The sequence below is a fragment of the Meleagris gallopavo genome, chromosome 23 (genome assembly GCF_905368555.1).
Source record: "Meleagris gallopavo chromosome 23, MGAL_WU_HG_1.1, whole genome shotgun sequence".
NCBI classification, from domain to species: Eukaryota; Metazoa; Chordata; class Aves; order Galliformes; family Phasianidae; genus Meleagris; species Meleagris gallopavo.
In genome coordinates, this window is record NC_139426.1 from 3,100,941 (window position 1) to 3,121,176 (window position 20,236).

At 44.2% G+C, this 20,236-nt stretch overlaps 1 protein-coding gene across 7 annotated transcripts in view; it reads right to left on the minus strand.

Annotated features, from left to right (window-relative positions):
- Positions 1 to 20,236, minus strand: part of RERE (arginine-glutamic acid dipeptide repeats) — a 168,185-nt gene that overhangs the window by 57,710 nt on the left and 90,239 nt on the right. For 6 of the 7 annotated variants that reach the window (XM_085242305.1, XM_085242304.1, XM_085242302.1 and 3 more), the window contains 4 exons: positions 14,393 to 14,441; positions 11,532 to 11,656; positions 10,577 to 10,676; positions 46 to 144 (listed from right to left, as the gene is read on the minus strand). In XM_085242305.1, the coding sequence (XP_085098431.1) occupies positions 46 to 144; positions 10,577 to 10,676; positions 11,532 to 11,656; positions 14,393 to 14,441 (373 nt within the window). The remainder of the gene's footprint in view (positions 1 to 45; positions 145 to 10,576; positions 10,677 to 11,531; positions 11,657 to 14,392; positions 14,442 to 20,236) is intronic. The other variant, XM_085242307.1, reaches the window with a different exon arrangement.

The following is a 20,236-nucleotide window of genomic DNA, read 5'->3' on the forward strand; positions in this document are numbered from 1 at the left end:
AAACACGAACTATAAGGCTGAGGGGAATATAATTCATTTCCCTACCACTTCATCTTCAGTCCAACACTTCTCAATCAGTTTGGGCACAGGCTTCTTCACCAAGCGCTGCAGGGCTTTTCCAGCATCGTAGTTACTTTCATGTAGCTAAAAAATAAAGACAAACAGAACGTTCAGTGGCATTAGCAGTGATCTGATATAGGAGAAAAACACTCAAAGGGGCCACATGAGATGTTCTACACCTCATTATTTCTACTGTTGATATATGAACTGAAATTTAAACAACCTGAAGGTAATTAGCATTTTATTAGTAGAAGAGAGAGCATTAAAACAAGTATGTTTTCCTCTCCCTTCCTGGATTTCTCCCAGATGACATTTGAGGCTGCTGAAGATCTGTGGTTGACTTTTAAAAATGTATCTTTTACATCAGAAACTCCAAGGAAATCTTAAACAGCTCCATCACGTTCCTTCCCAAAAGGAGCTGCCTTTTATGCAGCAACATTTTGTTTAGATCAGTGCAGCCAACTGGAAGGACCAACACACAGGAGGGATTAGAAGCCACGCAATGTCAAGTTTACCATCCAGAAAGATCTTCTGACAGATTTGTATTGCATTGCAAAGACCAATGTGTGGTTAAAAGACATATATGGAAAAGAAACGATCGCTACAGATGAGTACAGGAGTACATAAAGGCAACTAGGGATGTCTAAGTTGACATTACCATTTCAGATGGTCACAGCCTACAGCGTACCTTATTTTCTACCATAAAGTAGATATCTATTTGATCAAAAGCTGTCTGAAGCAGACAGCAGGCATTTAAATCAGGGTGAAGTAGAAAAAACAACCACACTGGGGGAAAAAAACATTCAGCAGTGAACCATGAGAATCTCCAGCTCTGAACTTGTGATAGAAAACACATAGCAGGCTCCTGATTTATTGCCTGTCCTATCCTCCAAGTACAGTGGGATTTAAGAAACCCAGAGGACAAGTCAGGAGCCTGCTCTACATCTTCTGAAAGTGATCTAAAAGAAAAAGACACATTGCTGGGATGACAGAAACTGAGTTATCTCCCCCCACCCGGAAGAATGATTTGCATGCAAACTTCCCTATAAAGACAAGCTAGTTTTTCTAACCAAGGTTATTGACCCTCAGACTTTTATAGACCCTGAAAAATGCATTCGCAATATGGGCAACCAAAATATGACTCCATACACTGATTACCTCCTGCTATTACTCTTGTCCAGAACTTATTCCAAGCCCTTTGCATCCCACTCTTCAAAAGCATCCATGCTGCTATTCCTGCAGCCCACTGCCCTCAGGAAACATTTCAACAAGTACAGCTCCTGAACTTTTCCCAAGACTGGAGAACTGAACAGGGATGGAGATAAAACTACTGAACAGTGGGGAGCTATTAACTACTTTGTCACTATTGATGCAGCTACACCAAAACCTGATTGCAGGAGCAGAAAAAAAACCTCACTTTTCTCATGTCAAAAGGCTCAAATCTTAGACCTGAATTCTGCTTCGAATAGAAATAGCATGAGATTGCTTTCTTACTGCTCACTTCAGCTCCCCGTACCTCAGCCAATTCAGAAATAGTGATTATGAACATCTGACAGCACTTGGAGCCCTTCCACCCAGGGCCACCTCCAAGCACACCGGTGTGATCTCCTATTTCCCTTTGTTTCAGCTCACACCATAAGCTCGTGGGGCACAACAACTTTTCCATACCAAGTCTTCATACTGAATGCAGTGGTGTGGTTCAGGGACTCCTGAAAGCTGCAATAAGTAAATTATGCCAACTAATTACCATCAAGTCTAGGTGATTCCTATCAAGAAAAGGAAAGAATTGTGAATCAGGATAGATAGGAGGGGAAAAGCAAATCACTCACCCTACAAGGTTTTGATTTTATTGAGACTAATAATAACAATTAATTTCCACTGAAAACCAGTTTTGAACAGTTGTCACAGTAAATAATGTCTGAGAAAGGTTTGTGCATTGACTCTGAAGGTCACTATACAAAAGTTGCAGAAGGAATGAAGCCAAATGGCAACTTAGTTCACTGAGAGGACATACACAGCAAAATATGGGCATGATGGACGTATGCAAAATGCTTCCTTAAGCAGAACCCCCCAGTTCTGAGCCACAGAGCAGAAGACTCAGCAGCTGAGCAGGGCTCTGCAGCTGTGGGAACAAAGCACATCTGTGCAGTGCCCACTTCTGCACCCTGCCTCGTCCGCTCACACCGCTGCAGGCTTTTATTAGCTGGTACAACTGTTAACACCCTTTTTTATTGAGAAAGTGAACTTATTGCAAAAAAAAAAAAAAAAAAAAGCCATAAGTGGGCAGGAAATTTCCCAGGCTGCAGTGCCCATCTCACACCAGGCACTGCAGTCTGTTGCAATGGGGCACTTTGCAAAGCGGTGGCATTGTGGGCCACAACACGATTGTCCCTGTTACTTCATCAGCATCTCAGCGTTCTGCCCACGGATGCCACAGAACAGACTGTGCCATTCTGCAGAGCCAATCCACCTGCAGTACAAAGCACACTAGGAATTACTTTTCCTTGTGAAGTCTCAATGTTATATTGGAAATAACAGCTAATTTATTCTATTCGCTGTGAAATTTCAGTTCCGAGTAATTTTGTGCTCCTCTGTAACACCTGCAAGCTGAGTTTCCAGAAAACAACTCAATAAACAATCCCTCCTGAACACCTGAAAGAGGCTCAAAGCCACACAAGACAGCAGTCAGCTGCAAAATCAGAAGCATCCTCCTGCATGCACAGCTCCTGCGGGGGGGATGGAAGCCTCATCAGCAAAGAATCAATTAGCACACAGTGGGCTGTACTCTGCACAGACTGGCTCAGATCTTCTAGTAACAGTAGGAACAGCTCTTGAACTGATAAGGTGTTCTCACCTCCAGCAAGTCACCGAGGCGTTCAGAATTTGCTTATACTTGAGGGACTCTTCTAAAGAAAGTTACGTGCTTCTAAGAATGAAAGGTCACTGCTGGCAAAGACCTCTGACAGCGATATGGAATGTGGGTTTAGAACAAACAAGCTGCACTTGGTCGCCTGAACTTTCTTCCCTTACCACCAGCTGAAATCAGGCTCACATTTGGAGCCGAGACCAATACTGCACTGATACTGGTGCCAGGTAACATCATGGGAACAAGGAAGAAAACTAGATCAGAATCATTTCCTACTTACTTGAGCATTTGATTTGGCACCTGTACAACTTGTACTCCATGCAGCAGATGCAACCGTATGCAGCATCACAGAAGGACCAGCTGCCAGAAGTCATTTCATGGCACACCAGGCCACCAGCAGCACATCCCATTGCCAGCCACTGCCTGAGAGTGCTTCATGGAGCCCACTTCCTCCAAACCCACTGCCACAGGTGACATTTCCCAGTGTACAACAGAGCATCCCAACACACAGCCTGTATGTATGTACACAACACTGGCTCCATGCAATTGGAGCAGGGATGTACCCCTGCATAAGCCCCAGTGATAAGAGCAGGCAGCCAAGGCAATGCCAACACACAGCACAAATATTCAAACAACACTATTTTAAACAGCTTTTATAACCTTTCTTTTTTCAAGCCTCCTGTGGTATGCACTACCTACCTGAAGACACAAAAATAAAGTCTTTTCTATAAAGCATGCACTGATTTTTCTCCTCATCTTCACTCCAGCACTGGGAGCACATCCATCCCAACATCAGGAGGACTGTTTGCTTTGCCAGCTCACCTTGCAAATGTTTTTTTTCCCAGCACACGCCACCACCTAAGAGATTTTTCACCTCGGAAATTCAGCAGTGTTTTGATAACAGTGCTTCTGTTCCCTCCCCCTCAAAAAACACACAGCGATGCCAAAGCCTCTGCGTATCCAGGAGGGGATCTTTGCTCTGCCAGCAGCACCTCCCTGAAAATGTGACTTTTACAGAGGGGAAAAATGCTTTAGGAAGCACCAGGACAATGCAGCAAAAGGAGACGTACATTTCTGGGCAAGAGCCAGAGTTAAATCTGCTTCCTTCAGCCTCGCTGACGGATCCTTCTCTGCTGATTGCCTTTGGTCATTTCATATATATGAGCGCTTTATTGGCAAGCAACTTGAACATATAAATAACAGCTAATGATGACTGCCTATGGTTTAATTAACTTCTGGTTGAACTTGTCAAGTATTGCTATAAACACGAGATTACCATCCTGTCACCAAGAGAATTACTGTTTTCGGTGTTAAAAATCTGCCATCTGAATTTCGAACCGCTGTGCTGTGATGTATGTACACAACTGCAACAAAAGGAATCAACACAAACGTACTCACACCTTAAAACAGAAAATAAAGCCATTTCTGCATCGCTGGGCCAGATTTTAGATTAAAGGCATTCTGAAAATGCACATATTCTGAAAGCCCATTTATATTCCAACAGCCATTAAACAACTCTGGATCACAGGGAAGCCTTATTAGCATCAGAGCTGCACATTACCACAAGGCTTCAAGTTTCCACCGCCGCCTCTCAGCTCAGCTGCCATTTTCTGTCTGTGTGATGTTGCAAATAAATTCTCCTCTTGGCATGGCTCAGCTGTCAGGCACCTCTGTTCAGTAATGAACCCATGAATTACATCTTGCAGCTCTGACATCTCTGGTCTCACTCATCAAAATATTGTTCTTCAATTGTAATTTATAACTTAATTTAAATGTCCCTTTTACTGTGACCTTTTTAGATCAGAATGGCATTGCATCTGGCAGCTTCTCCTTCGGCAAGGCATCCCATTGCAATTACAGTCATTATGATCCCCGTTGAAAAGCCCATCTGAGTTAGGCTGCATTCATGCTACAATATTAAATAATTGCAGTCCATTAAATATACCGTTAGATTCCAGAGGCCTTTTCTCCAAGGAAAAATTGCTACCATACAGTAATACTGTATTGCTGAGCTGCTTTCAAATAAACCCAGAACAGCCAATAAAGCAGAAGGGATTGTTCAGGCAGAACACATCTGTGGGGATGCAGACCTGTCCCCCCTTTCCAGGGCAGCACGAGAAGTCAGGGATCCTCAGCAGCCATGCACAAATCATCACTCATTGGGCACAGACACAAAGCCTGACCTGCACACACGAGGTAAATGCTACCAATGCTGCAAGAGCATTTTCAGCCTCGAGTCATACAGTTGAGTCGAAAGACATTTTTCACTGCTGTCAAGCAGGATACGGCAGCAGAATTGCAAAAGGGAACAGTATTTGTCTGGTACTGCATGGAAATATTTACATAACAGCCTGACTTAAGCACCAGCCATCTACGCAGGCTTCAGAATGTTGTGATTATTAAGGAGGGATTCGCTTCTCTCCCTGAAGCAGACAGTGGTCAGGATGCGCAGCTCTGTGCAGCCACAGCCAGCGTAACAAGGTAGGAAATAAAGAGGAGAGAAACAAAAAAGGCAACAAGGGAAGAGGAAAGAATGACTGCTTTGTGGCTTGAGCAGCCAGACCTGGATAAAGAACTCTGTGGGGGCTCCCTCTGGTGCCCAAGGACAACAGAAGCCTGGAGCCCCCAGGTACCCAACCTCCCACCTGCAGCCCGGGGACCTTGCTTGGCCACGGTGCCATCCCAGCTCTGGGATCTTACATGGACTTTCTCCCTAAGTGCAAGGCTAAGGAAGAGCATAACTCACACACCAGGCACTGCACAGCATCAGCCCAGCAGCTGGGAACACGGACTCATCCAAAAGAAAAACTAATAATAAGAAGAAATGCTAACATATATTTAAGTAATTTTTAATGCTTTCAACCTTGTCTGTAGTTAATGAACAAGAAAATCTTGTCCAAGGGCAAGTTGAAGCAGGGAGTAATTTGTCTGGGTGACATCTTGCTTCGAACTGTATTTCCTACCACTGATATTACACTGTCATATTTGTCACTCATAATGACGTGCTCCCATGTAACACAGTGTTACGAGAAGCCAGAACAACATTATTAACAAAGAGATGTGCACAGCACCAGCTGATGATTGCTTCATCTTCCTTCCACGCAGCAGGACACAAACCCAGGTGCTGGTACCTTCCTATCCTGTGAGCACAGAGCTGCTGGATCTTTGATTTTCCCAGCAAAAATAACATGCACTGAGAAATGACACAAACTCTGACTCACTCCTAGGGACAGCCTGCATAATGATATTCCCAGTTGTTTTTCTAGAGTCCATAGAACTGATTCCCTCACTACTTCCTGCTCTAATGCCACTCATTTCCCCACCACAGGAGTAAAGCACAGGGACAGAGGACCCATAGCATCAGGAGACAAGCCAGGCTGAGCTGCCCAAAGCCACGGAGCATGTGATGTGTGCCCCCAGTCACAGCAGCAGTGAAGGCAGAACCCTGAGAATGAATTATGATCTGGAATTCTGCATGACAGGTGGGCCAGGCTACATGCGTGTGTTCGGAGACATGGATCCATAAGTAAAACTTGCTGGCATCACAGCTGGCCATTTAAGAAGCCAATTCCACAACGTTTTCTTCCTTGTGCAGTGGAGAACCAAGCAGCACCAGATGCTTTGCCACAACAAACACACCGTTAGGGTGGGCCATGCACTTGCAAACAGAACATTGAGCAAAATAAGACAGTTAATTAAACTGGCCTGACTTGGAAAGGGGATGATTGCTAAGGAGTTCCTCATTTCAGTTAGCGTGGAACTGATAAAGCAAACAAAAAGCAATTGGCTCATTAAGTCCTGGCCATCCTGCATGATTTTCATCAATGATCCCCACAGATTTCTCATGCAGGTGGGGTTCCTGGGGGCTTTCTGATGGTGCTGTGATGCTATGATGGGTGATGCCTATCCACATTCCGAGTCCAGAAGGACTAAAGGAGACAAACTGCATTACTAAAGGGTATTAATTACAAAACTTTCACACTAACCATGCTGGCTCTGACAACACAATATGTTGCCCACAGTGACTCAAAGCAAGGCTTGAGAAAAACTCAAATTACCATTTCCATTTCACTTATTTAGGAGGGTTCTGGCTCAAAGCAAGGTGGTTCTGCAGATCTCAAGGTAAGGGGAACTGAGAAGTTATTAAAAAAAAGTTTCCACCATCTAACATTTCACCAATAAAAATGGTTTCATGCATTATTAGTTCAATTCTGAAACTGGAAAACAAGAAGCTTACAGAACATGCACTTTAGGTGACTAACATATTAGGGTTTAGTAGATCAAAAAAATTTATGAGCATAAATAAAAGATAAACATACACATTATAAAGTCCACATTCAGCTGACTGGTCTATGGCTGTGCAATAAAAAAGCCCACACTCTTGATACAAGGAAATCCAAGTCCTCCACCTGGTGTGTCCACCAGCACCCACCAGGAGGGCAAGAAACCCCAAAGGAAAACCTCCTCCCCAAGGGCTACAAAATCCCAACAGCCAAACCACGGAGCAGGAGTTGGAGCCTACCTGGAACATTAAGAATCATCACCTCAACGAGCTGATATATGCACATATACATTGCACTGTGCCTTCCGTGATCTTCATTTCTATCTGCTATAATTAATGATAAATCATTCCAGGGGCTACTGCAGCTGTTATTACAGGAATAAAACACTACCAAAGTAGCTTGTCAAGATTGATTTATATGAAGTGCTGCTCTGAAGTTTATTGGATTTCCATAATAAGAAATCATACCGTATCAATTTGTTTCCATTAATCTGCTGGGTTACACACCATAATTTCTAAACAAAAACACAACTTAGTGCAGGGTAATTTTCTCAGAAGTTATTTATCAGATACACCTGATATTTGTTTTAAAGAGAACAGAAAGACAGAAAAGGTACCATTTTGTCAGAACAACAAACTGCCCACCTAAACCATTCTGTTGGCAAAAGAGTGGACTCTGAGCAATCGCTGACTTCCATAAATATTCTCCCTACAAGACTATCACCCATAGGAAAGCACTTCTCCAGAAGAATTTAATGTGAGGAAGGGAATGTATTAACACCACTCGTGCACAGACCAGAAGCAAGATTAAATCAAACATCACACAAGCCTAAGGACTTTGCTGTTCAGATTAACATGAGGTGACTAGAAAACCACTACAGCGTAAGCCTTACTGCTATACATGAAGATGTGATGTGTGAGGGAAGCCATAATAGAGTCAAAAGAATTCTGCCAAAAGACAATCTAGCTCCTTAAATGAGTTACACTGCCAGTCTATGTAATGCTTTTACTTCAGAAGTGTGAAACTCCCCCATTCCTAAGATGAATCAGCACAGGTTTTCTAAAATAGATGTGCACCAGAAATACAGAGAGAAAAGGATCAGAAGAACAGAAATAAAATCTATCAGGATGAATGGAAGACTCAGATGAAGAAGTCTACAAGTGCAACTACAGCTCCACAGCTCCCAAGGGATTAAGGGGGCTAATTAAACTCGATAGTGAAGCAGTGAAGTTAAATGAATTTTCTGCAGTAGTCTTTTATTATAGATGACAAGGGGAAAGAAATTCCAATTCCGAAAGCTCTTTGATGATTATTGGCCTTAACAGAGATTTGAGTCTCTAAGAAGGATGTTAGGGAACAACTCAGAATGCTTGGGAGCAGTAAGCCACCAGAACCAGATGGCACCCATCCCAAGGGGAAGGAAGGAAACAAAATGTAAAGCAGATGAGAAACCGAAGAGGAGGCAGAACACAGACTTAACAGCAATTCCTCTCAAGCAGCATGGCAATCTCTAACACGCTGGCTGTCTCAAGTAAAGGAGCAAAGGACTGAGATTTACGTATTTGTCTCAGTTCTGAAGTGCACTCGGAAGAAATAAGACTCGACTCTGCAGATCTAGAAGTGAGAACAAAAAAGCATTTAATTGGGGTACAAAAATTCATCTTAGATTTCAGCTGGTTACACATGAGTGTATTGATTGTATTTAAATAATTTTGCAGAATAAGAATTAAAGTGCCGTTGCCTTTTATGAACACTACAGAAGTATATTTTAGATATTCTCTTCCACCCTCATCTGTTGCAAAAACCCAAACTGATGCACTCCATGAAATGCATGCAATTAAGTGCAAAGAAATAAAATCTAAACAAAGCAAGTGTTTTTAGTAAGCCAATCTTACACAAGCAATGACACATTAAGAATACAGCATTTTAACAAGTGTGGATATTGAGTTGTGTACACCTAATCACAGACCTGACATCCTCATCATGGAGCTGAGCACTTGGAAGCTGGCATACAGCTTGCACAGACTAACCTTGTTTTGATGTTCTGAATACAAGTCTCATGTACTGAGATGCTTTACTGAAAGAAGCAGTAAAGAATATTTAACAGCAGTGATTAATTTGATATATTCAGCTCCAGTCACTTTAATAAAAGCAAAGACCAACATGCTTACAATACCCTTTCTCTAAGCAAACAGATTATTTGGTCTCTGTTGCAATGATCATCGCTCAATTCCTGATGGGCATCACACCTGTCTGCAAGCTTTTAAGAATCTCATAAATTAACAGCTAAAATGATGCAACTGTAAATAATTAAACCCCAGCAAACAGAGGCAGACATAACAGTACTCAACATCAGCCACTATGCAGGAGGACAGCATCACTGGGTTTGGTTGGTATCACTAGGTGCTTTATTTTCACCTAATTAAAATAATTTATTTGAGCCACAGACATTGTGAGCAAAGTGACATATGAGTCACAGTGCTGGACACTGAGACAGAATATGCTTCAAACTATTTTTAGGAAAGGATGGCTTTAAAAACAAATCTGAAGCCACACATCATATCCTCCCTTGGCACTTCCACAAAAAACATGCTGAACTGAAGCTGCTCCCAGCCCTACCAGCTGTACATGGGCTCTGTACATTTCCACTGCCACTACCCTTAAAATGCTCTACAGATTTAGGTAGAAACTCATTCAGCACCAGGCACATCCCATCCTCTCCACAGTTTTCACAAGTGCACGTGATGAGAGATGTAACCCTTAACCACGAAAACAGGACAGAATTCAGCTGGCCAAGCCCAAGAGAAGGAAAAAATCTCTTACAGTGAGGGTGAGGAGGCACTGGAAGAGGTTGCCCAGAGACGTTGGTTGATGCCCCATCCCTGAAGACCTTCAAAGCAAGGCTGATTAAGACCCTGGGCAACCTGATGGGGCTGTGGTATCTCTGTTCACTGCAAGGCAGTTGGACTGGATGGCTTCAGAGGTCCCTTCCAACTCTGAGAGTTCTATGATTCTGTGAAATAACCTTTGTTCTCCTACAGCTAGAAGCTGAATGAACAACAGCCAGGGCAAGGGTTAGCTGGGTGAGCAGCCGCTCCAGCTGGTGTAATTGGCTCCAGTAGCTTCCCATAATGAGCATCCACATGCTCATCTTAAAGGCACCACCCAACAGTTTGTCGCTGTAGGTTAAGGTCTTTGAAACGTAGCTTGCATTTGAAAAAAGTTCAGTGTTAAGCCAATATCACACTCATATATTGTGATCCCCAAATCTACTTTAGCCACTAAATATTTCATGCATTACTCGCTTAAAGTACTCAAGAAATAAATGGGAAGACTGCTCTTCCTGACAGGAGCTCTGTATACTTACTGTATTGAGTGCATTAAGTGTAGTGTCATCACGGGAGGCTGCAACACAACCATCTTCTGTGGATCCTCCATCACACATGCCTGCAAAAGCTGCCATGCTCCTTTACAGTTTGAGGGGGAAAAAATTGAAATTTTCTTCAGCTTCTCTATGATGTACATGCCATGCAATACATAAGCAGTATATTTACACCTTAAATCACAAATTTCAAGGACTTGACGTACTGCAGAAACAATTAAGTAAAACAAGGCATCACACGAACATTTGGTATGCAGATCCATGTCACCTCAGCGTAGGAAATAACTCCAATGTAAAGTGGGTTTTATTAATTAGAGAATCTCCATTGCACTAGTACCACAGACTGATCAGAATTATGAGAGATACAAGCTATAGGCATGAGGGCATGGTCTCAAAGACAGCAAACTTGCTGTTGCTAATTTAGTTGTATTATGTTAAGAAGCCGACTTCAATTGCACATTCCTGACATCTCTAAATTCTTGCAAATGAATAATTCATTTACTCACATTCTGAATTATGAGGCCCCCTAACATTAGAGGTCTAGTATTTATTTATTTGATAAATCTAGCAGGCATGTCAGAGGTCTGCATAAGACTGAAACACAAATTAAGGCTCATTCAAAGAAAATAACCTTTGAGGGATCCTACCTATGCTGTCACAGTTAATCCACAATTAGCAGGTACTTCCTTTGTGCTATAGCATGTGTTTTCTCTATCATGCTGCACATGCTGCTGGCTGTGGGTTTACAATCCAAAAGCCACAGCAAACAGCAAGATTCTGGGTTGGCCGATCACCAAACCAGCACATCCTTGTATTGCACAGTTAACATCCACACTGAACCAAATCCTAACAAAAAGGAATGGCCACAGCCAACTGTTGCAGAGATGTGGCAGCCCACAGGTCCATCCTAAAGACATGGGAATCTCTTGGCTGTAATTACCTTGCTGCCCTAAGGTACATAAGTAAGTCACAGTCGTTGACTCCTGGCATCCACACAAGTTCTTCATGCTGTGTCACTGTGTCACCATCTGGGGAAGGAAAGGGCTGCAGATCAGGAAGCTTAGCCTGGGAGGAAAAAAAAAAGAATTCATACAGACATTACAGTTGTTAGCAATGTGTATCACATATGTAATCCTCTGCTATACAAGCTCAAATGCTGTTTAACAGTTCACTGGGAAAGATAGCTTTGTCTTGTCCAAAAGGTGCTGTTGCAACTCTGCTTGCCAGACTACAAGGTACCAGCCTGAAATAAGGCAAGAACATGGCTACCATATGTTTTACTTTAATACCTCAGTCAAAAATACGCCACACATCTGACATGGAGTTGAAAACAAAGTCCTCAGTCCTTAACAAGAACTCAAAGTGAAAAAGAAATTCTCTGAAAGTGAGATAGCTCAGTGAAACGAACTCTGCCACTAAGCATTACACTGCATGCAGAGACTCAATTAGCATCTTTAGTCATCTACTGCAATGGGATGAGATAGCTGAGAGCCTCCTCAGAAACAGCTTTTAAGCCCTATAATTACCTCCTATACTTACAGCACTAAACATATTTGAGAAGCAACATTTACACATAACCAGTAATTACAAGTCACAGGTTCAGATGTCTTTCATGTTCTGCTCTTTAATCTGTACTTTATTTTACTTCTTCCTTGGGCAAGTGGGCACGTCACTGACCTTCTCTTCTGGAAGAGATGCATTACAAACAAGCATTATATCAGCACGAGGCTGATTTCTGAGAGCTCTGCATGCTGGCAACTGCCTTCCAGCACCAAGGTGCTTCCACCAACACTTGCTCATCCTTCTGTGCCCTCGGAACAAGCTGAACGTAGAGATGCTCCTAAGAGAGGCTTCCTTGTGAACACCTCTGGTTAGCTGCTAGCCAGAGGTTTTCTCAGAACACTGAGTGGAGATCCACCACCCCTCTCCTCCCCTTCACAAAACTCAGATCGACACAGCACTCTGAAGCCTTTATGTGCATCCCTGCCTGCTGCCATGATATGAGCATAAGGTATCTGCATGCTGTGTGTCAAAAGGAGCAGCACCCTACCCTCTGCACCACCATGTAAGGAGAAGGAAGGCAGAATCCACTCCTAGGACCTCAGGTTTGGTTATGGATGCTTCTGGATACATACGAAGCCAAATCCAACCACCAGCCACTACTATCCTGAAGATTAAACTTCTTACTAAGGAACAGCTGAAGAACCTCCTGGAGGTGACAGTACCCAGCAACACTCAGAACAGGAATAAAAGAAGTATGGAAGTTTAAAATACTGAGCCCAGCAGAAGTATTCTGTATCAGTGGACCTTCCTTCTACATATTTTTCCATCCATACCTGCACTTGATAATTACACCTCACAGCATGCCTGATTGCTACCTGCCAAAATATTACATGAAATTTGAAATCGGAGTCGTTTTGGAGGTATCGTTTACAGCACTCCTGTTATGAGTGATGAAAATAATAATACAGATTCAATTGCCCAGAACTCTTCTCCTCTTACAAAGCACCCTGGAGGATGTCACATGAGTTATACAAACGTTTCCTATCAATAGTTGTTAAGAAAGATTGAAAATGAATACTAAACACGTGGATGCAAAAATACAACATTTGAACAGTGCTTTTTTTTTTTAATAATTACATAGAAAGTTTCTGATAAATACAAGTAAGATATAAAATGTGGCTTTCTATTGAGTGTGCATGTAAGAAACATTGCAGCGATCCCCCAGAATCGCCATGCCTCCCAGCTGGAAAGAATTTAGGCTCTCCTACATCCAAATGATGAGGGCAAAGCAGTGGGCAGCAGCAAACCTCCTGCCTAAAGGAGGAGGCAGCAGCATGGTGCTGCTAGCACACGGGGCCTGTTTGGAAAGAGGTCTACCCCTGGCAGCTGCCACACTGCTCTCTTGAAATACACAACAGTCCCACTGATCTCTGTGCTGAAGCACCACGGTTGCTCAATCTGTGCTGGCCATGCAGACAAATGAAGGGAGCATGCACAGGCTGCAAACAAAAGCACAGGTCAAGGAGGAGATGCAAAGCCACAGGCAGCCCTGCACGGAGCACAGCCACACACACAGCAGGGAGAACAAATGCACAGGGAATTCTGCACTAGGGCAGCTCTAACAACGGGTACGCCTGGGTCCTGTGTTGGTAGATGGACACATCAGGTATGCAGGTGTATCTCAACACACTCATGGTTCAGGAAAATCTTCAGCAGGTTTAGAGTCTCCCAACCCTGTAAATTCATCATGTGTTTCTCAAAAACCTGCTCTCTCTTTATTCGCTTCTAATAGAACTTCATTTTGTTCTCCACTGACTCCAGAGAAGAACTTCAAATGTCACAGGCAGCATTCTCCTAACTCAGCTATGTGCTGTGCAAATGAAAATTAAAAGAACTACTTTAAATATAATTAGAAACCAATACTAAAACATTTTTCAGTAATTTACTAACATACTGCTTGGTGGAAGTTAGCTGAGAATGCATTCTCTCCTATCTCCATGATGTGCCCACGATAGCTGCTTTCTGCTGTCTTTTCTTCCTGACTTCCAGTAGCCATTTAGATCCCTTCAATCTGATTCTGGAATCGATCCAACAACACTTTCACTAGTAAAAAAACCACGTAAGTAGCAACATTTGACATTGAATAATCTCGTTAGCTACGGAGTTCTAAGGAACTCCTGATTAACCTCAGAAGCTCGTTGTCTTTGAGTGTATACAATTCTAAGTAAGTGTGCACTAACAGGGTAAGTGCCTAGCAGCATGTCCTGCAGCTATTCAAGTACAAACAAAATCCCTTACCTGATGACTGGGTCCAACTCTGATTTCACCTTGGGTACTGTTTAGCCTCCTAATATAAAAAGAAAAACCAGTAATGAGAAAGAATTATGATTAATGAAACCTGGGATAATGGCCTGCATTTCTGTCATTGTATTTCCAATGCAAATGGAAAAGAAGCAAAAATAATACATTCTTTAAAGAGAAAAAAAAAAGATATACTCAGGAACATGACAGGCCACACTGCAAATGGCAAACAGCAACTGGAACTTTTAGTCCAACTGTTAGGGCAAGATGGAGGTAACTCCCAAGCACGACGTGACACCACAGCAGCAGGAAAGCATCGGGCAGTGATGCTGCAACACACATCTCCTCCTTTCTGATGTTTCCATGCAGTATAGAAATAACACTGATATCAGAGAGCCTCTACAAGCCCTCCCAGTGCCCCAGTGCCCAGCCAGCACCTCACCTCTGCTACAGCTACAACCCATGAACTGCCCATTGCAATGCCAAATCCGAACGCAGACGACATGCAAAGCACAAGCTATCAACAAGCACACAGGGATGGATGCCTTCCTTATGAACACCTTTATGGACATTTTCTTTCTAAATAATCTGTTAAGGAGTAATTTGGCTTATTCATGTTTGAAGAGCAGAGTTTTGTGTTAGCGGAATCTGCAAAAAATAATTCCTCTTCCAGATGAGCTCTGGAAAAACATTCAAGAGTTATTCTGTCATTCAGGATAATAAAACACATGTTTCCTCCTATGTTTTGTACAGAATTACCAGGGAACCGAGGATGAATAGAACTTTATCAGCGAAGTCTGCCCTTTATTACCATACAGACAGCAGGAAAGCACACCACCAGCGTTTCTTATTCACCCTGCTATGTTCATGGTGATGCAAAGTGATGAAGAGAAATGGTTTACTTTAAACCACAGAAATTCAAACCCACGACCAGAAAGTGCCAGCCCTGCACCAGGCTAACCACCCACAGCAGCAAACACTGCTACACATTAAAACCAGAGGGTTTTCTGACATGGATAGCTGCATGCCTTTATGAACACCTGCAATGTACTCCGACATTTTGAGATGAAAGTGTGCACTAAGCTTCACCTCACTGATCATTCTGACATCTTATTCCCAAGTGGGGAAACTACAGCAGTGCATGTGAACGGACCTTATCGAGGAGAACAGGACAGGAGGACCTGCCAGGCAGGAATTGAAACTGGTTCTGCAACACTCAGTCCTATGCTCGGGTGTCTGCAAGATGCTGCCTTCCTGGTACACCAATCTGCTCTCCAGCAGCACTTGCCAGAAGGCTCCTGAAAAGAACCTTCTCCAATGGACACTTCTGTGAGATGTGATCTGACACTGTCCTCTCATTTTCAGGTTATGCAGAGAAATTATTGAATTCAGAGCAGGGTTTGTATTTACAGCCAAGTTATAAATGAAATACGCACTTTCACGGCTGTAATGTGTCAGAATTCTTCCCTGTAAGGCACGAAAGGAAAGGCAACAACAAATGCTGATGCTCTTGCTTTACTCCCAAAGCACAGGTTCTAAAGCCATACACATCTATGCTAGTTGCTGCAAGTCAGGCTTGAGACATGTCTGTGCAGTTCCTGCCAGCTGCCATCCTTCACCCAAGCCAAAGGCTGTTGAAAAACAGAATGTATTTGTGCAAAGTTCACAATTTTTGGTTTAGGTAGGGGGAAAAAAGAAACAACACTCCAAATTCTCCCCCAACTCCCAGTTCCTTCGTTTGCATGACAGTGAATATTAATAATACAGCATCTCAGAATCAAGACTGCACATGCCCTAGCACCCTACAAGGAACAGCAAAGATAAAACAAAATCTTGGATGGGGTGATTCTTGTAACCGTGACAATACCGTGGCAGGGGAGAAATGGCCCTGTGTGCCCCCATCATCCAACTCAGCATCTGCTGGTGGCATTCCCACCCCCAGGGAACCCCAGGTAGGTAAGGGCTGTGCAGAACAGTGAGCACTGGGCAGGGGGTGGTCAGACCACGGGAGCTGCTTGCTCCAAGGGCACACAACATGTCGAATACTTTCAGACAGTTTCCATCTCCCCAGGAATGGATTTGCAAACGGAAAGAAACATTCTTGCTATGGAAACTGAAACGTACCGTAGAGTTGCAAGCCAAATTACATTGGTGGAGCACAATTACAATAATAATGGCGAGGCGATCCGTGTTTATTCTATGGGAAGGAAAAAAGGAGACCCAACACGGTATATGAAATCTGACACAAAAGAAACTGATGTAACAAAGCAGTATCCATAGCAACAACAACTTAATATTTCAGTCCTCTTCAGCTGCAGTGGATTAAATATAATGACAAGATGTTCCCTTTGAAAAGTAACCTGTTGCCATGGCAACGTTGTATTCTGAAAAGTAAACAGGGGCTGGTCAGGGAGAGATGGAAGCCTGCGACGGAATATCAAAGAGGCAGAAACCTCTCTAGCAGAGCAGGGCAGCACCAGCACCCACTGATCCCAGCAGAGCACAGCGAGGTGGGTCAGCTCCAAAGGCTTCGTCCCTGTGGTTCCAAGGAAAGGGGAGGGTGGAGGGTCGGGGCCGAGAGCAGCACTGCAGAGAGCAGTTCAGAGGTGAAGAGGAGAAAGGAGCAGGAGGAAGGCTGCCAACAACAGGTCCTGCAGTGAAGGAACGTGCCTATCCCCTGTTTGGTCACCTGCCTTCATCACGCAGGGAAGGACCACGGCATGGTGAGCAAAGGGGCTGAGCTGCCAGGGAGCAGCCAGGCCATCAGTGAGGATGGCTCAGGATCAGGCACTGCAGCACCAGCCGCTCTTACTGCACTGCCACAGCCATATGGAATTTCATGCTGCATATCTGCTGCAAAATCCCAGAGTTCAGAGGCAGAACCTAAGTGCTTTTGTGGGTTTTTTTTGCACAGCACTTCTCTGCACAGCCCCAGCTTTGAGCTGCCCTTGATGTGAGCACAAGGCAGTGCCCCAACGCAGCACACCCCATGGGCTCTGTGCTGGGCAGCCCGGCTTCTGAGAGCCAGCAGGCAGGGAGCAGACCTCCCAGGTCAGGGGTCACACGTACCAAGGGAAGCCTCTGAAACAGCACTGCTGCTGCTTTCATGCTTTCCCTTTTACCACTGAAGTACAGCAAGGAACGTGCCACGCACTAATTGCACTGCTCTGCCCTGCGATGGAGCAGTATCCTGTGCCATTCTTGGTGTAATCATTCTGATTCCACGCACTGAGGTGCTCCGTAATTATGCTTAGAAGGATACTTCAGAATGAAGATTTAAACGCATTCATTATTCTCATCTTCTGCACAGCTCTCTAAGGGTTTTCAAAACCTACTTTCTAAAACCCATTCCCTATTGCAACAGGTCCATATCACTTATGCAAAAGTACCTAGAAAACAAAAAAAGAAGTTTAAGATGGGAAACCAGGAGTGCCACCAGCCTCAGCAGCAGCTCTCCCCACCCCAACGCTCTTCAGAGGGATGAAAAAATGACTGCAGTCCAACCATAGTGATCATGAATGAGCTTATGAGGGCTTGAAGTATGACTGCATCCCCCCCAGAGCCCCACCTGGCAGGATGTTCTGCCTCACACTGCCCTGAGCAGCACAGCCAGGCCTCACACCGCAGCACCAGTCTTTGCCTGCTGAGCATTAGTGGTGCAGAATGCACAGGCACTGCTGCTCTGCAGCACCAGCACTCGTGGGATGTCAGCAGTGCTGCAAAGCAGACAGCCTCCAGCACAGCTCTGTCCCACGTCACAGCCCTGCTGCCTTCTCCAGACATCTGCTGAGAGACTGAACTACAGCTTGCTAACTTCTTTCTACAGTTATTTCCTACCATCAGAAATTTCTGCAATGTTGAGTTGCATAACTCCATGCGTCCAGCCTGCTCCGGTCTTAACACAGGGTTTGTTTGAAGGCACATTTTTCTAGAAGACCCACAACGCTCAGAAAATACTCTGGTCAGCCATGGGAAGTCAAGTTTACTTTAGAACCTGTTTGTAGCAGAGCATGATATAATAAAAAGTTGCATAAGCAATTTTCTGTTCCAACTGAAAAAAAAAAATCAGACCTGTGTTGCAGCCAAACCAACTCTTATGGGAACGCCTCTGGTGATTGCTCAATCCAAAGCAGGAATGAATATGCCTGCACCAACGTTTGCATCTCCTGCACGAGCTCAGACCTGCCTGCTGACTGTAGAGGGAGAGCCTGGGGGAGGCAGAGGGCTGAGCTTCCTGCTGCTCTCTGGGGAAGGAAGTGACTGCAGATGTTTGAGTCTGACAGGGAAGGCTTTTGCACAGTGTTATTTCAGCATCGGGTTTCTCCTTGAGAATTAAGGTTTTACATGGTCCTTAGAAGTACCATCCTCATGCAAAAAAGCAGGATGGAAGCAATCATGGCACAGCCAGGCCAAGAGCAAGTCAATGGGAGGAAACCAGCCCTCTCTCCATAGAGGAATCACTTACATGGGTAATGCTGAGCTTGCAGCCTCCACTGATCACCTCTTTCACGTGCCTACTTCCAAATAAAGACAACATCAGTACTTTGATCACAAGGCCAGAACAATTAGTCGGTGGAAACCCCTATTTCAACCATACTGGTTGGGAATACAAAGCCCTAATTAAAACAAATCACAGCCCAGAGAGCTGGAAGGCAGGAGGAAGAGGTAATCATACTGATGAAGAGTTTTGAAAGAACAAGAAATAAAGCCCAGAAATAATTTAAAAAAAAAAAAACAAGAACAAAAACAGGGCTATCAAGAACTTGGTCAGTATTTCTTCACCTGAAGAATGCAATACAAGCAGCAACCCAGAGAAATGGGCAACCTCAGAGAGCACTGTGGAGCTGCAGCTTCCAGCACACCTCTGCCAACAGGCTCTGCTGGCAGCACAGGGGCATCTGAGCAAGGACAGAGGGCCTCTGCAGCACAGCCACACCACTGGCAGCCCAGAGCAGGCAGGCTGAGCAAACCTCAGGAGCTCTGACACTAGAGGCAGGGAGCTGGTGGAGCTGACACCACCACGTCGTACCCACGAGTTCCCATGTGTGTGCAATTAAGCAAAGAATGCCTTATTTGGCAGATTATTCCAGCAGCGCTCGCTTTGCCCAATGCCATACTTGAACATGACAAACAGATTTGGTTTTGTAACAGCCTAGAGGTGCTTTCATCTTTGTCCACCTGTGCTATTTTAACTTAACCTGCAACCTGTAAAAATAAGCAGGACCAAATTCTTGTTTCAAGTTAAAAGTGGCATTTTTCTTCCAATCCTTTTTAAATGCATGTGCTGCTCATCAGTGAGTGCATGCTCTAAGCAGACCACTTGGTAACCCCCATCCCTCGCGTATTTCCCTTCTGCACACAAGAGAACATAAAAATGAAACGTAAGGACCAAGATGCCACAAGATCCCTGTGCAGCTGCAGAGCGGCGTTGTGTTTCTGGATGTATTTGAGTGGCTCCTTTATTAGGAATAAGAATGCTTCCCAGGCATACGGAGGGAACACAACTCTGCAGCGATTTAGTCAGGCTGAAGTTTAGGGGAGCATCATTTCTATAATTATTAGCACAGCTCTGCTTCAGCCAGTAACAAATATCAGCAGTGACCCACACCGTGTGAAGCACTCTGGATTTCTGCACTCCAATAGGTGCAAACAGTAAAGGGAACGTTATTTCAGACAGCATACAGAGCACCAGTGCAGGTGAAACCTAGCAGCCCTGCTCATCAGTCACTGCCTGCCCTCCAACACAAGGCAGGCAGTCCAGCAGTGACTACAGGTGGAGCAGTGACAGGTCAGCCTGCAGCTCGACATCACAGCACAGCCCTCCCTGCTCGCCCTACCCCA